The following is a 17,572-nucleotide window of genomic DNA, read 5'->3' as shown; positions in this document are numbered from 1 at the left end:
ACATTAAATGAAGGTTTTGGAGTGGCTAAGTCAAAGCCTGGACTTGAATCCGATTAAAATGAAGTGGCATGACCTTAAAAAGGCTGTTTATGCTTGAAAACCCTAAATTTTTGCTGAATTAAAACAATTCTGCAAGGAAGAGTGGGCTAAAATATCTCCACAGAGATGTGACTCATTGCCAGCTATAGAAAACACTTGATTTCAGTTCCTGCTGCTGAGGATGGCCCAACCAGTTATTCGGTTTAGGTTGGCCATTACTTTTTCACACAGGGCCAGGTAACTGAATATTTTTGTTTCCTTAATAAATGAAATCACCATTTAAAAACAGCATTTTAAGTTTACTTGGGTTATATTTGTCTAATATTTACATTTGTTTGATGATCTTAAACATTCAAGTGGGGAAACTATGCAAAAATATTAAGGATTTGAGAAGGGGCAATACTTTTTTTACAGCACTGCATTGATAAAAGGTTCACCCTTGACTTCATCTGATCATATTGCATTTTCCCATGCACGTTTGGGATATTTTGTAACAGTTAAAAATAGCAGTCAGTATTAGCACTAACCCTTCAGACTTAGCAAAAAAGCAAAAGCAAAAATGTCAGGTAAAGGCTACTCAAACAGTTGAACTGTATTATTAAATGGTGGAAGGTGTGTGCTGACTCTGCTCTGTTTATTTTTACTTCCACTCTTGAAAAGATTAAAAAAAATGTTTCGTTGTACATGTTATAGTTACATTAATGGTGGAAAAAAAGGTTTTGAAATAATTTATCCTGGTCTTATTTTTTTATACTACAAAAATCTGGCATTTGAACTGGGCTTTGTAGACACTAACCACATAGAATATATCCATTGTAGGCCAATATACAAATACACTTAAGGACAAAATTGTTGGTCCCTATCCCTTCTGTTCAAGTAATAAAATCCTACAATTTGTGTGTGTGTGTGTATTTTTGCATCTGTAAACATAGAGCTGATGTAACAGAACATTTTTTGGGCTTGTATAATGGCATTTTTCCAAATTCCAATTTCAAGTTATTTCAATGATCACTAAGGGTTTCTGTTCTTTCCACAGGAGGGTACCACCAATCTTGTTTGCGCCATGTATAGAAAGAAAAGAACAGCATACATGCTGTAAAACACAGATGAGGCTCAATTACCTACCTGTGCTGCTTTTCTGCATCCAGCACAGGGTGACTTGAAACTGTGCAGAGTACAACGAAATCCCAAGACTATCAACGCAACCTGAAGAAGAATGTGCTGCCCAGTGTCAAAAAGCTTGGTCTTGGCTATAGGCCCTCCAACGAGGATAATGACCCAAAACACAGCTAAAAACACCCAAGAACTAAGGCTAAGATCAAAACATTGGACGATTCTGAAGTAACCTTCAGTGAACCCTAATCTAAAACCTATTGAACATCTGTGGAAGGAGCTGAAAAATGCTGACTGCAGACAGCTGGAGCAGTTTGCTCAAGAGAGGGCCGAAGTACCTGTGGACAGTTGCATGAGTCTCATTGAGTACGATAAATTATTTGCTCGCACTGAATACCTGAAAAGGTTGCGTAACATAATATCAAGGTAAGACTACCATTTTTGTCCTTCCAGTTTAGTTTGTCTCTTTCGTTTATGGAAGGGTACAAAAACCTTGGTTTATTTTTGTGTATTAAAGTAATTAGTGTAGTAGTTTTAATATGCGTAAACTATCACACATAGCACAAACAGTATATTCGAATGGTGGTACGCAATGAAAGTGACACAATACAAGCCACAAGTTGTATTTTTTTAATTCATCTAAAATGAAATAGGCATAAAGAATAATTGATACAATATAATCTTTTATCACATGTAATCCAGTATTTCTGTCTCCATCTCATTTTCGCTTCCCTCTGATGGGTGATATTCATCCTCCGCATCATCTTCTTCATCATCTTCATAATCACCATCATCATCATCTTCATCATCCTCAGCATCGCCTTTGGAACTCCGGACCGTGCGTACCGGTCGCTTGGAAGGTTTTTGCAATGCTGGGGGAGAAATATTATTTTAAGAAAAGGTCTAGAAGCTCACAGTCTTTTTCAAAACACAGTAGAGCAGTGCCCTATCCAAGTGAAGTTCACAAAACGCGTTTCCTCAGCTTTGTGACCCACCTCACAAAAGGGAAGAATTCAGCTGAATTAAACCGCATGTCACTGCTGTTGTGATAAGGTTGTAAGTATTCAATATTATCTATTGGGGTTTACATCAGACTTGCAGTCAACTACAACAGATGACATTTACATTAAATTTGTAGTAAATTTCCTTACGTGTTTTTTGTTCTCTGATAACCTTCTTGACCATGGTTGAGATGATGTCCCTCAGCTTGTCTGTGGTGCCGACAGCACACCAGCCATCCCGCTCATCGCACACTTGCTCCACACCATTGTTCTGATTAATGACTTCCTGGATACTGGACATACACAGCAAAAATCCTTCACAGAATTAAGTACCAGTGATTTGCGAGGACCTCATGTTTTGCTTTCTTATGAAACAACCATAAGATGTGCCAACATTTATAGAAAGCAACATTGGTTGCTTAGATAAACTGATATGCAGTTGACCCCTGCTATTTGTGGGGTGAGGAATCGAGCCCGAAAGTAAATAGCAAATTTCCGTGAATAATTGACACACCACTAAAAGTGATAATTGGCTATATTAACAGTTTAAACCATAACTATACCACAAAGTCCATCCATCCATTGATTTTCTTCCATCTTTTCCGAGGTCAGGTTGCGGGTGCAGTAGCTTTAGCAGGGAAGCCCAGACTTCCCTCTCCCCAGCCACTTCATCCAGCTCCTCCAGGGGGACCCGGAGGCGTTCCTAGGCCAGCCGGGAGACGTAGTCCCCTCAGCGTGTCCTGGTGGGACATGGCCGGAACACCTCACCAGGGAGGCGTCCTAATCAGATGCTCGAGCCACCTCATCTGGCTCCTCTCAATGTGGAGAACCAGCGGCTCTAATCTGAGCCCCTCCTGGATGACCAAGCTTCTCACCCTATCTCTAAGGGAGGAAATTCATTTCGGCTGCTTGTATCCGGGATCTTGTTCTTTTTCACAGCTCGTGACCATAAGTGAGGGTAGGAACGTAGATTAACCGGTAAATTGAGAGCGTAGCCTTTCGGCTTAGCTCCTTCTTCACCACAACGGACCGATACAAAGTCCGCATCACTGCAGACGCTGCACCGATCCGCCCATTCCATTTTTCATACCACAGAGTACGATCCCAAAACATTTGAACAGCATTTCAAACGCTTACAAACATTGCTGTCCCCTTAATAATACAGTACAATAAACAGCTAACAGCTAAGCACTCAGATACACAATGTACAGTACCTGTAAGTCAACAACAATTCTGATAAAGAAGATAATGATGACGATGATGATGAAGAATTACTGTAGAAGTGCTTGCTGGAACTGGTTTAACAGTTAGCGCTAGAATTGTTAATGCGTCTGCGTTTACTGGCTTTGGAGTGGACTTTGCAGTGACAACACAATCTGACGGTCGTAATGTAAATAGGTTTAACGATGTTATGCTGAGCTGTTGTTACGGCTTTCACTGGTTTTGATGCCGTGTTTAGTCCTAGTTTGGCAAAACTATAGTGAGCCAAAGCAGACATGGGCACCGCCGTGTACAGGATCCAGCCTCTCACACTGACTGTCAATCCCAAATCTTACAAAGCTGCAGTTACATTATTAATTAGATGAGAAAACAACAACTGCATCAAATATCATAAATACCGTAAACAGTATTTTGCCACAAAAGTTTCTCTACAAATAATCAAGCATAGGTTCCCCAAAAAACAGCAATAGGTGAATTTGTGAATGCCGAACTGCAAATATGCGGGAGTCCAATGTATACTAAACTACAGGGACATCACAAAAAGGTGAGCATAAGCAGTGAATGCCGAGCACTGCCGTCCGTCTACCTTGGCACGTGCAAGTCACACAGCTGGTAAAACATCTGCCGGTGAAGAGGTAGCATGCCCTCTCTGAAAATATAGGAGGAGTCCTATGGGAATCAAACATTGCAGCAATTAGTATACATTTTTCATTAAACATTGTATGCTATTCATTTTAACCATCACAAGTATATGTTTTCAAATGGTAAAACATTTACAAAATCCATCCATCCATCCATTTTGTTTACCGCTTATCCTCACTAGGGTCGCGGGCTGCTGGAGCCAGCTATCTTTGGGCGGGAGGCGGTATACACCCTGAACCGGTCGCCAGCCAATTGCAGAGCACATAGAAAGGCAATTCGCAAGGCAATTTAGAGTCTTCAATCAACCTACCACGCATGTTATTGGGATGTGGGAAGAAACCGGAGTGCCCAGAGAAAACCCGCCCAGGCACGGGGAGAACATGCAAACTCCACGCAGGCCGGACCGGGATTTGAACCCCGGTCCCCAGAACTGTGAGGCAGATGTGCTAACCAGTCGTCCACCGGGCCGGCTGTACAAAATCTATTAGCTAAATATTGTGGAAATAAAAAGACACCCTTCAAATTGGGAAATGCATTCAATCCAAATTGCAGCGCACGTGACACCTTCCTCTGATATGACGTCGACTGACCTGTAGCTGATAAGAGATTTGGACGGGATCTCGACTGGTGCTTGAACCCTCCTGAGTTGGAAGTTCTGTCACACTGGCTGGAGTTGGACCTGGACACCAGGATGAAGGAGAACTAAGCATGCATGCACGCACGCATGAAGAAGTCGGTTAAGAACTTGCTCCCAAGTTTTGTTCTGTTTTTTCCCCCAGAGCTAAATGTATGTTTTATTGTTTGACTGAATAGTAGTTAATTGGTAAAGGTAATGTACAGGTAAGAATTGTGTGTAAATTTAGGTTTACAAACATAATTCTCTCGATCAAACAAAGACATATGGCTTGTTTTGTGTTGGAAAAGACAGAACATTGACATAAGATACTTTGATGTTCATGCATTTGTTTCGGCCTCAACTTGTAGGCAAAACAAATCTGGCAACAACACTATCATGGTTTTCACAAGTGCTTTTCAATGTGGCTAACCCCCAATATGTGAATTAGCACTTGACTGTCAATTTGAAATCTACCTCAATGCTTCTTATCTTCTTTTGTTTCTATGATGAAAAACCTTTAATTGTATGAATGCATTCACTGACCCGTTTTGTTGATTACAATTGGTAGGGTGTAGTTCATGGTACTCCTTTTCGGTTTCACCAGTAGATTAGACAGCATATATGCTAAAACATACAAGACAGAGAGACACAAAAGTCAATATCTAATAATATCTGTATAATGAGTGGTGCATTTTCAGACACAACAAGGTGCGCTAAAATGAAATCTGTAATCTACATCATTTAAGAGTCTCGATCTGCTTCTTTAATAATATACAGTATTAGAATATATTACATCCAGTGGTGCCTCGAGATAAGAGTTTAATTCGTTCCGTAACCATGCTTGTACCTCAAACCATATCATAGCTCAACTTTCCCCATTGAAATAAATGGGAATCCCATTAATCCAGACCCCCACCCTCCCAAAAAATTGTGTTTGTGGTTTTTAATAAGGAAAAATAGCACTCTATAGTATTGTACTGTACTGTACTGTATCATACTTATAAAAACAGAGTAATAACATAATTAAATAGAATGTGAAGAATTATACAGTTTGTACATCATGATTTAATGCTGCAATCCAATTAATTGTGCTGCACGTTCTGGTATGCCCGCCTTGGCCACCGAGAGGCAGTATAATATTGTACTGTCCTTCAAACACAAAAAGAATGGACTTCTTCTCCTGCTCTAAGTCACTCAGTAAGATGTAATATTACGGTAGTCATGTTTCACTGAGAATAAAGAATATATATGTGAGTATTGTTATATAATGTCTCAATCTGCTGCACCACCGTTTGTCTTCAAATATCCGTTGCTTCTAAAAGTACAACTATTGATGCCAACAATTAGCATGTCAATGGTGTTTTGCATTGTTTGTTAGCATTAAGCTAAGTGGACTTTCATAAGGCAAAGCTATGTTGCTTTAAATACACAACGTTGTATGTTTAGTGTGTCAGTAAACATCAACTGGGAGTGGCATTACGCATACAAAGGTACAATTCTATTCAATATTTGAATGTGACACCATTCTAAAACAACGCAGTGCTTCAAATGTCAAAACATTTGTAGGAAACCAAAAGCGTTTCCTGCACTTATCAAATCTGTTTCCCATTCCAGCTCTTGTATTACCGCTTTTGGTGCTACAGCGCATCCTGTAGTCAAGCATCTGGTAGATCTTGGACTCGACTGTCTTTCGGGGGTCATAACCAAACATCACCCACAGACTTCTCCATGGTCCAGTCACCTTGGAAAGAAGGGGACTGACATATTATTGCATCACATTACTAGTTAGCACAGGACTTTACTGATTTACAACTTTGGGACTACACCGACAAGAGTAGTTCATGACATAACTTAAAAAGGACACCTCCAAACAACAATCTGAGTCTAAAAATGTAACACATAAACTCCACTCTCTTTGTGCCTCTAAATTAAATGAGGGACGGTATTTACTGGAAAAGCTTTTGCATCAAGTTGGAGTTTTGTACATGTAACTATGTGCAATATGCAATACCTATAGAAGTTGCATGTGAATGCGGAAAAGCTAACACTGAACTGAAAGGCTGAAGAATGAATTCAAATATTGACTGATCTGTAGAAAGTGAGCCTTGGAATGGTTTGCATGGAGCTGGAGGCAAATATTTGAACATTTCTTAATTTGGTAACTTTATTTTGAAAAATATGGAAAGTTTGAGAATGGGAATAGTTCCCAAGATGTCCTGAATGAGCTGAACATTTTGAAGTTGGAACAGCTAGAATTAATCAAGAAATGTGAAATATCGAGGTAAATATATAAAAATATCTTAATTTGGGAATTTTACTTTTAAACTGTTGGGAATCTTGGGAATTTTTGAATGGTAACAAATCCCAAGAATGTCCTAAATCAGATGAAAATTTTTAAATTGGAATAGTTTGAATCCATCAATAAATGTGGAAGTAAAAGGAAAAATGTGAAAATCTTTTTATTTGGGAATTTTATTTTTAAATAATTGTTCATTTGGGGAATAAGAATAGCCAAATGAGCCAAATAATTTGACGTTGTAATAGTTTGAATCAGTCAATAAATGTGGAAGGTGAATGAAACAAATAAAAAAAAATGTTGGATTTTTATTTTGAAAACTTTTTGGGAACGGGAATAGTTCCCAGGCTGTCTTGAATGAGCTGAAGATTTTGAAGTTGGAATGGTTTGATTCGGTAAATAAATATGAAAGGAGGAAATAATGTGGAATATGTCTTAATATAGGAATTCTATTTTGAAAAAATGTGGAATTTATGTGGGAATGTTGGAAATAGTTCCCATTGTGAATGAATTTGTTTTTTTTTGGTGGATAATGTAGAACTTTAGGAAAACTGGGAAGTTTTGGCAATGTTAAAAATAATAGCATGCTTGTGCTATCTTGGAATGTTGAATTATTTGAATTGGTTAAGAAATGTGGAAGTAGTTAATCCCTGAAAAAGTGGGAGGAGTAAAGAATAAGAATAACATTTGTGAGGATGTTGGCACAATACAGTAAGTCACATTTGTTGATGCCACTGAATATTATTTTACTCGTTTACATTTTCTAACTACTGCAAAGTTGCAAATACCTTTAGAATCCATTAAATCAGATTCCACTGTTGAAGCGCACACATAAATTACAAAGAGAAAATGCCCGGTAACTAAAATAGCAACATGACAAACAGTCACACACACTCACTAAATGCTTTGATGTTTTAGAAGAATGCATCCATATGAATGCAGAATAAATAATACGTACATTGTGGATATAAGTGAATATAAAAAGGCTTCAGCAAAAGTTATTATTGTTTGTCTTTCACGTCTATTTCAGGGTGACTGTGGAGGTTATAAAAAAAAAAAAAAAAAAAAAGAAAAGAAATGTGCGCAATAATGTTTATTCTTTATCAGGTGCACTGTGTCCTTTTAACTCACCATGTAGTACGCTAAGACAGGCAGGAGCATTTTGAGTTTTTCTGGATGGATGTTAATGTTGGCCTTGACAGCATTCCGTGACCAGATGGGCCGGCTCTCAAACATCTAAGAACAAAATGTGGCTTTAAGATAAGATAAAAGCCCAGGACAATTATGGAAAGTTATGCCTGCTTGACATTATATAATATTGCAACTAAAACTAGGTCACTGATGGTGTCGTGGCACACTCGCCTGACTTTCATGCATACAGTGTTAGAGCCCAGCAAATGTTGAGTGCTATAGAAAATGGATGGATGGGTGACTGCAATGGTCATCTGTTTATATGTGCCCTGCAATTGGCTGGCAACCAGTTCAGGGTGTACCCCGCCTCTCGTCCAACAGCTCACCTGCGGCTTTAATGATGACGATCAGCGATATATAAAATATATAAATTGTTTATCATGACTGACACCCTCGTGACAGGGTGTGCAGTAAAAAGTCATAAAAACGACAAGCCAATTTGTCCCCTCTTCTTCTTCTTCTTCTTCTGTTTAAGCGTAGTTTTTGCTCATGATCTGAATTTCAGGTTCTGTGTGGCTTCCAGCGCCAGGGGCGAAGCTAGTCAAACCAGTCATGGGGCCATCCGCATTCATGTTCATATAAGTAACGCATTTTCTCAATTACTGTAGTTCAGTTCAAAAGGTAATTACTGTATGTAATGTAGGCCACTTTGTCAAGCTTTTGAAATCTGTTACAATTATCTGACCGCTGACGTTACTAGTTACAACCATTTTGTTTATAACCGAAGATTCTGAACAGTTTATCATTAACTAAAAAGTGTGACTGAGAAGAGTCTCCTAGTTCCCTAGCTAGCTAAACCCCTTAAAATCCTTCTTGAGGTTAATTATCTAACAAGTGAATCATCTCAACATGTTTACTGTAATTGATAAGAACATCAATCGACATTTAACACAGTTTACAATTTCAACCATTTTAATACATCTTTGTGATGAAAAGTGCCACTCTCCACTTCTTATCCACTGTAATTCACCTTGGCTGTGCAATAAATAATAGTGTCTGGTTTCGGCTGTTGTCACTGTCAGTTACGCACATTTGTCACCGTGAAAAAGGCTGAAACTGTTTGTAGTTGGATAAAAACTGGTTGTTTTCCACTCATTCTCCTTTTCTCCGCTCAACTGGGGTAACTCTGGTTGAATTTTCTCACAACTGCGCCAACAAGTTTATTTTGCAGCCATCTTACTGAATCAAGTCTGGACATGTGCAGTAAAATAGTCCATTGCATGAGATTGGAATGGGTGGCAATCAAAATGATCATGAGAGATTAATCATTTTAATGTGTTTTCATGCACATGAACCGTGAATTAAGACTAAAACGATAATTGCTTTGAATTGATTCATTAATCAGTTTTTATGATATGGGCCCTAGGCAACTACCTATGTTTACCTAATAGTAAGCATACCTGTATGATGCTAATGAGTTGTGGGTCTTTTTTGCTTTTAACTTGTACTCGATCCTTTGGAATTATTTACCTAACGCAGTATTTGTGCTCAACATCTCTAACTGAATGAACATTAGTTTTTCATCTCTCCCTAGACAAGTTGAGACAAAAAAAAAAAAAAAAGAAACACCAGTGTAATGTTGTTATGCCCCTCCTGTGGAGTATATACTCTATATACTGGCATCATTTCTCATATAACATTGATCAAAAGTTAGATGTAATTTCTAACGTACCGCAACTAGTTTTTCCTCTGCCTGCTTGTCATGCTCTCTCAAGCAAATCTTTTTCCAGTGCATCTTAGCCGCCTCCAGAGCTTCGGTGGGAACAATAGGATCAGCGTAGCTGACGAAAATGGCGTTGTGGGGCCGACGGGGTCTGCTGAAACCAATAAAATGTGTCTGGCTCTGGACAGCTGCTTGTCTGTACAAATGAATGAGAAAAAGTAGAATCAAGGTCATTCCTGATAATCTTTTGCCATTAAAGTTAGAATCTGCGCTACAGATTTTATGTAAACAGAAAACCATAAAAAAGTCAACCGATTAAATTACTATTTAGTCGAGCAAAAGATGTTGTGGGAGGTAAATTTGACCATGCAAGGCACTTACTGCTTTTGAGAAACATCAGGTCGGTAGAAATAATCCACCGGAGTGTCAAGACGTGAGAAGATGGCCGGGGGAAGGAAATACGGCATGGGCTGCTTAAAAAACTCTTGCTTCTCGGTTTTCCGCAGGATGATTTTGTTGTACAAAGATGTGTGGTTTCCATCTTGACAATGCACAGCAAGGCACTGATAGTCTGCCATCCCTAGAAGAGACGAACATAATTTACTGAATATAAAATGTGGACTAACAATGTCAACAAGGGTTGAATATAACAATAGATTGTCGTGAAAGGTATTGGCCCCCTTATCAAATTATGTTTTTGCATTGTTTCCCCACGTTAATGTTTAAGATCATCAAACAATACCAGAGAAATCAGAATCAGAATCGTCTTTATTTGCCAAGTATGTCCAAAAAACACACAAGGAATTTGTCTCCGGTAGTTGGAGCCGCTCTAGTACGACAACAGACAGTCAATTGACAGAGAACACTTTGGAAACATAAAGACATTGACAAAAACAGTCACTGAGCAATAAAGGGTTGCTAGTTATAAATAAATAAAATATAATAAATATGACCTAAGGGATCTTAAAATGCTGTTTTTAAAGGGTGACTTTGTTTATTAAGGGGGAAAAAAAGTTATTCAAAGTTACCTAGCCCTGTGTGAAAAAGTAATCCCCCCCTTGTTAAATCATGAATGAATTGTGGCTAATGACAATTTTTGGTCACTGATCAGATCCAAGCCTGATGACTTCCAGACCCGTTCAATCAAGAAACCACTTAAACAGAATCTGTCCCAACAAAATCAAGAATACTTTTTCACTGCACTGTATGTTTATTATTGTGGGCGCAGTTTTGTGGTGGTGTAGAACTGTACTGTAAATAATTAACCCGAACTGTGTAGTTAGCTAACCTTACACATTAATTTGACACTAATTGCATTAATAAACATCCCAATAACTCCCTACAGATTTAATTCAAAAGTTAGCAATATTATCCTTTAATCTCTTCTATTTTTTTATATACTGTAGCACTTGTTTTGGATTTCACTAGATGTTAGAGGAAATTGTAACAATCTTAAAATATTCACAAACCTGTAACAAAAGGATAATTTACAAAAAATGGGCAAGGATTTACAATCGAACCTTGAAATTTGTATGTTGTTCCAATGACTCCAAGTATTTCCATGTTGATGTCAGCAACTTTGGAGTCTCTTTTCCGGACTCTCCTTTTCACACGGAGGAGAAGGTTGCTGGACGAGAAGCGGTTTCCGCACAGAGAATGACAGAAAGGGTCCTGAGGTCGGAAGCGCAGCTCTAGCCTCAGGTTTGGATGACTGAATGTCTATGGAACAAAAAAATTTAATTAACCAAAAATAATTCACAAAACATATAATATTTTTTACTTATCGCTGGTGTCGGGCCAAAACCTTTTATGTGCCGATTTGGTAAATATACTAATTTCTCACAAATCTATACTATTGGTCAGGCTCCATGTGTGTGTGATTTTTTTGACAAATTATTGACCAGTCTTACGTGTTGAAAATGGCTTGCTTGCTCTCTTTGACAATGCAACGTTAATGGCTCACCACACATGCGTTTTTTTTTTGTTTTCTTTTTTTGGGGGGTTTCCTTAAAGGTAATGTTTTTGGAGCTATGAAGATTCCGTTATGATAGTTGTTTGTGTGAAGATTCTAATTAAACCGCTACACTGCCACTGGCATCCGAATTTTAATTTAAACAAGTTCTGAAAACTAAAATGTTGTATAATTTTTTTTAAAAGTGTATACCTACTTATGTGGACCGGCGCACCAATAAAACAAACGTTCTAAACCAATGATTCGTTCTTACTTTGAGCCAATTAAAAGCTGTGACATGATTGGGATGTTACCACATTACTGGTAACCTTTCTTTGCTCAGTGACTCTCCGTACTGAGTTTTTATGTTTGTATGTCTCAAAAGTATTTTCTGTCAAATGACTGTCTGTTGTCGTTCTAGAACGGCTCCAACTACTGGAGACAAATTCCTTGTGTGTTTTTGACATACTTAGCAAATAAAGATGATTCTGATGTGTCAGATAATTCTGACAACCCTGGAGGCACACAGAATTTGTAGATGTCTCGCACTTTTTCTAATGTAGAGTTTTCCATTTAAGTCAAGGTGACCTCGGCAAAACATTTTGAATGCACAGAGAAACCGTGACAAGATCCTGAGGCCCACTGTTGTGCCATTCATACACGACTAACACCTCATGTTGCAGCATGACAATGCCCCATGTTGCAAGTATCCGTAGTATACAATTCTTGGAAGCTAAAAAAAAACATCCCCAGTTATTGCATGGCCAGTATACCCACCGGACATGTCACCCATTGAGCATGTTTGGGATGGTTTGAATTGATGCATTCAAGAGCATGTTCCAGTATCTCCCAATATCCAGCAACCTCCCACTGGCATTGAAGAGGACGGGACCAACATTCCACACGCCACATTCAACAACCTGATCAACTCTATATGAAGTACATGTGTTGCACTGTGAGAGGCAAATGGTGGTAACACATTTTACTGACTTGTTTTCTGACTCCCTGGATCGCCAATACAGTAAAACTGCACATTTTAGATCGGCTTTAGCCCAAGGCAATATGCAATATTCATAGTCTAATCAGCATCTTGAAATGCCACATCTGTGAAGTGGATGGACTGTCTCAGCAAAGAAGATATAGTCACAAACACAGATTTGTGAACAATATTTGAGGGAAATGGGTGGAGAAAAACTTTCAGTTCAGCTCATGATAAATGAGAGCAAAAAACAAGTGTTGTGTTTATATCTTTGTTCAGTAATATATACTCACTGGATACTTCAGGTACACATGCACACTCTAATAAGTTCCAAACTTGTACCCGGCCTTTATTTGTTTCAATTTTGGCGATTATGGCAGAAAGGAAAAAAAAAAAAAAACACAAATCCAGTATTTCACAAAATTAGAATATTGTGACAAAGTTCAACATTGTAGGCTCCCTGTGTCCCAATATTGTCAGCTAATTAACACAAAACACCTGCAGAGGTTTTCCTCAGCCTTTAAATGGTCTCAGTCTGGCTTAGTAGGCTTCAGAATCATGGGAAAGACTGCTGACTTAACAGTTGTGCAGAAAACCATCATTGACACCCCCTATAAGGAGAAAAGGTCTCAAAAGGAAATTGGAAAAGAAGCTGGATGCTCACAGAGCGCTGTATCAAAGTACATTAACAGAGTGTTAAGAGGAAGGGCAAAATGTGGCTGGAAAAGGTGCACAAGGTATAGGGATGACAGGATTGTCAAGCAACGGCGATTCAGAAATCTGGGGGAGCCTCATAAGGAGTGGACTGAGGCTGGTGTCAGTGCACCAAGAATCACCACGTACAGATGTCTGCATGACATGGGCTACAGCTGGAGAATTCCATGTGTCAACCAAAAACATCATCAGAAGTGTCTGTGTTAGGCTTTGGAGGAAAAGTACTGGTCTCAGATGAAATTAAATTTTGCATTTCATTTGGAAATCAAGGACCCAGAGTCTGGAGGAAAAGTGGAGAAGCACAAAAGTCAAGCTGCTTTAAGTCCAGTGTGACGTTTCCACAGTCAGTAATGGTTTGGGGAGCCATGTCATTTGCTGGCGTGGGTCCATTGTCTTTCATCAAGTCCACAGTCAACGCCGCTTTCTACCAGAACATTTTAGAGTACTTCATGCTTTAATTTTTCAGCAGGACTTGGCACCCGCCCTTAAAAGCAAAAACTACCAATACCTGGTTTAATAGCCATGGAATAACAGTACTTGATTGTCCAGCAAAGTCACCTGACTTGAACCCCATTGAAAATTGATGGGGTAGTGTTAAGAGGAAGATGAGGGAACAGAAACACCAAAATGCAGACGATCTGAAGGTCAATATCAAAGCAACTTGTGATACAATAACACCTGAACTGTGCCAAAGGATGATCACCTCCATGCCACGCTGCTTTGATGCTGTAATTAATGCAAAAGGAGGCCAAACAAAGTACTGAGGGCACACTTTTTAGGCCAACATAGCTGTGTTTGAAATTCTTTTTTGTTGGTCACATGAAATATTCAAATTTTCAGAAATACTGGATTTATTTATTTTGTCTTTCTGCCCTAATCATCGTAAGTGAAACAAATAATATATATAAATATTTCACTTTGTGTGTGGTGAACTAATATAACATAGAAGTTTCACTTTATGAAACAAATTATTTAAATAAATTGACTTTCCCTCCCATACCTGTAATTAATCACATGCAATATGTGTTTCACTCTTTCGTTAGCTTTCATTCACTTACTTCAGACAATGTTTTTTCACCGCCAAGAGTCTCGAGCATTTTGTCCACGCTGGAAACTAACCCTGGATACTCCACGCAAACCAGCTTGTTGTCCCGCAGCTCCAACGTGGACGAGCTGCCAGACACATTGTCCTGTTCATTCAAACCACAAAACGTCAGTTGCTTCAGCGTGAACCCCAATTTCAAATCTTTGGGATCCTCCATTGTAAATGTTGCATTTCATATAATGTGATCTAAATAGCCAGAACGAGTGCAACAAGGAACCAAATGAAAACGTGCGGAAACGAAATATCTTCCCCAGTTCAAGCTGGCACTTATGATGAGAGGGATCAAAATAAATCCGGCTAGAAACGCTTATCGTTAAATAGTTCCTAGGTAATTATTTTACGATAGCCCTTGATAGACCTTATTTTAGGACGACAGAGATCATTATATTATTTATTTGTGTGATACTATTTTTTTTATATTTCTGCTGTTTTAATTTCTCCAAGAACGTAAACATCTAAATTTACAATATAATCAATTCCAGATTCTTATCAAAGTTATAATATGACTCTTTTCGTGTATAAAACTTCTCAAATGTATCATCTATTCATACATAATTTTCTAACATTGGAAATATGGACAATTACAGTATTTAATATTAAAAGAAAACATCGAACTTAGAGGGGCGTCATCGCCTCATAATTGGCCACACGATGGCGTGGCAAACCTTAAAAAAAAGTCAAAAATAAAGGCCACAAAGTTTCAATTACAGCACTATGCTTGTTTTCAATTCATTATATAAAACTGATTTTAAATTACAAAATATATATATATATATATATATATATATATATATATATTTTTTTTTCTTTTCTTTGTATAGATAGATAGATAGATAGATAGATAGATAGATAGATAGATAGATAGATAGATAGATAGATAGATAGATAGATAGATATTTTTTAATTAAGACATACAGTATGAGTCACAATAAAACGCAAAGACATGAGATTTTTTTTAATGATGTGGTAATTACAGTATGTGAGTTTTGAGACTATCTACACAATCGTTGGGAGCATATTTTATTATCTAAACCACTGGTGTCAAACTCAAGGCCTCTGGGCCAGATCCGGCCAGCCAGAGCATTTTATGTGGCTCACAAAAGCAAATCATGCGCGTCAACTTCCATGATTCTTGCTAAAATCTGTAGCAACATTTGAAATTCCCATATGTAATAACTAATAATCTTGAGCTATTGGAAGCATTTTTTTTTTTACCACACTTATTTTACAGCTTGAACGATAGTTGAACAAACTTTTATCCTTGACTTTTGATTTCAAAACCAGTCATCCATCAATTTGTTGTGTACGTATGTATAATAATATGATGACGCTATTAAACATCTATATTGTTTCATAGTCATAACTGCCCTCTGAGGGAAACCATAAGCAAAGCAAAGCAAAGCAAATTTATTTATATAACGCATGTCATACACACGGTAACTCAATGTGCTTTACATGATTAAAAGCATTTTAAAACAAAGAAAAAAAACAGCTTATAAACATTTAAAACAAAGAGAAAAAAATTAAAATACAATTAAAACAGCATACAGTGCAAGAAACATCATTTAAAAGTGGAAATGCTCCAAAAACCATGAGAAAAAATAGCTTGTCAACCACAGCAAACAGAGTGCAAATATTGCTGAAGTTCTTACTGATGATTTCAGAAAAGTGTTGCTGTCTAGCCCTGACTAACACTTAGCCCTGACTAACACTTAAAAATTTAAATTCCAAAGACTGTAGAGGTCATAGTTAATTTGGAGTTACGTTTTTCTCCACTTACGTCCTGCTTTCCTACACTTTGATTTAGAGGTCTTTACCATCATTGTGCTCCACCACGGTGTTCTAGGTCACCTCAAGATTGTCTTAGTTTTAATAGGAGCGACAACATTCATGACAGTTGAGATTTTACAGGTGAAATTATCAAAAAGTTTGTCAACTGTCTCAGCATTCACAGTTTGTGGCACAGCAATGGTCTCCATAAACTTAACATAACTGCAATGTGGCCCGCGACAAAAAGGATTTTGACACTCTTGCAAGTCTAAGCCATGGAATCTGTTGAGTATCATCCCCTATTGACAGTAGAATGTCACAAAATAAGATTTGTGGCCTCTCCCTCCCAGAATTTGTCAACACACTCACATCACTCAGAGAGGAAAATAAATAGTTTTTGTCTATGTTTCTAATATATAGGCAATTATTTTAGTTGCGATAAAGTGTTTGCTTTCAACAAGTTAGACTTATTTTAGTAGCCCTGGGGTATTGTAAAGGATAACACTTTGAGGAAAATATATATGACATGATGAAGAACATCTCCCTCTTTGTTACCATCTTGCATGATTGTGTGAAGTATACACTCACTCTAAGGCACCGGTGTCAAATTCAGGGCCCGGGGCCAATTTATGCAGCCCGCAAAGCCAATCATATCTACTTCATGTTGTTTTCTAAAATGTGTACAAAAATTGAAAATTGTCTTCACTTTTGACAATATTGAGCGATTGTAATCTATTTTTGTTACAAATCCCATTTCTTAAAAAAATAGCTAAATATTTTTCAATCAATTTGTTGTGTCTATGTACAGTAATTACTCTATATGGTGAAGCGAACCCGAGCTGCAGCATTCTGAATGAATACACTTACAGTATATGGTTTCAATATCAATGGCCCTCTGAGGGAAACCATAACTACAAAGTGGCAAAAATGAGTTTGGCACCTCTGCTTGGGCAAAAGTAGCATGAAGTATCCGGCCCAGTGAAAAAAGGTCATTATATATAATGAAAAAGATTTAGTTATATTAAACCAAATAAAAGCACATTATACTGCATTGTGCTGTTATATATACAGTAACTGTAACAGTTATATTGACATTCAGAACAGATTTAGCAAAAGTTGCTAAAGTAAAGAAGTATTGTAATAACCTGCACTGCAATGATTGTACGGGGTAAAAATTTTACACTTCCGTAGTTGTACTGTACATTCATGTCAACAACGTGGACATTCAAAGTTTCTAACTTAACTTTAGAGAATATCCAAATTGCATATTA

The 17,572-nt window shown here is 37.8% G+C and overlaps 1 protein-coding gene across 1 annotated transcript; it reads right to left on the bottom strand.

Annotated features, from left to right (window-relative positions):
- Window positions 1–1,768: 1,768 nt before the first annotated feature.
- Window positions 1,769–14,805, bottom strand: gtf3c5 (general transcription factor IIIC, polypeptide 5). Its single transcript, XM_061799089.1, has 11 exons — window positions 14,485–14,805; window positions 11,303–11,501; window positions 10,164–10,362; window positions 9,792–9,978; window positions 8,060–8,164; window positions 6,259–6,373; window positions 5,176–5,256; window positions 4,607–4,695; window positions 3,961–4,043; window positions 2,304–2,446; window positions 1,769–2,024 (listed from the first exon to the last, which is right to left on the bottom strand). Exons 1-11 carry the CDS (start codon window positions 14,686–14,688, stop codon window positions 1,840–1,842), a joined length of 1,590 nt encoding a protein of 529 aa, XP_061655073.1. The 5' UTR covers window positions 14,689–14,805; the 3' UTR covers window positions 1,769–1,839.
- Window positions 14,806–17,572: the final 2,767 nt, after the last annotated feature.

The sequence above is a fragment of the Phyllopteryx taeniolatus genome, chromosome 15 (genome assembly GCF_024500385.1).
Source record: "Phyllopteryx taeniolatus isolate TA_2022b chromosome 15, UOR_Ptae_1.2, whole genome shotgun sequence".
NCBI classification, from domain to species: domain Eukaryota; kingdom Metazoa; phylum Chordata; class Actinopteri; order Syngnathiformes; family Syngnathidae; genus Phyllopteryx; species Phyllopteryx taeniolatus.
The sequence above is the reverse complement of the archived record's forward strand: the minus strand, read 5'-3'. Positions and strand labels throughout refer to the sequence as shown.

Coding starts and splice junctions, on each gene's coding strand:
- gtf3c5 (XM_061799089.1), bottom strand. CDS start 14,688: ATGGAGGATCCCAAAGATTTGAAATTGGGGTTCACGCTGAAGCAACTG. Junction 11,502..14,484: donor GTGAAAAAACATTGTCTGAA/GTAAGTGAATGA, acceptor TTTGTTCCATAG/ACATTCAGTCATCCAAACCT. Junction 5,257..6,258: donor GCGCTGTAGCACCAAAAGCG/GTAATACAAGAG, acceptor TGTATGTTTTAG/CATATATGCTGTCTAATCTA.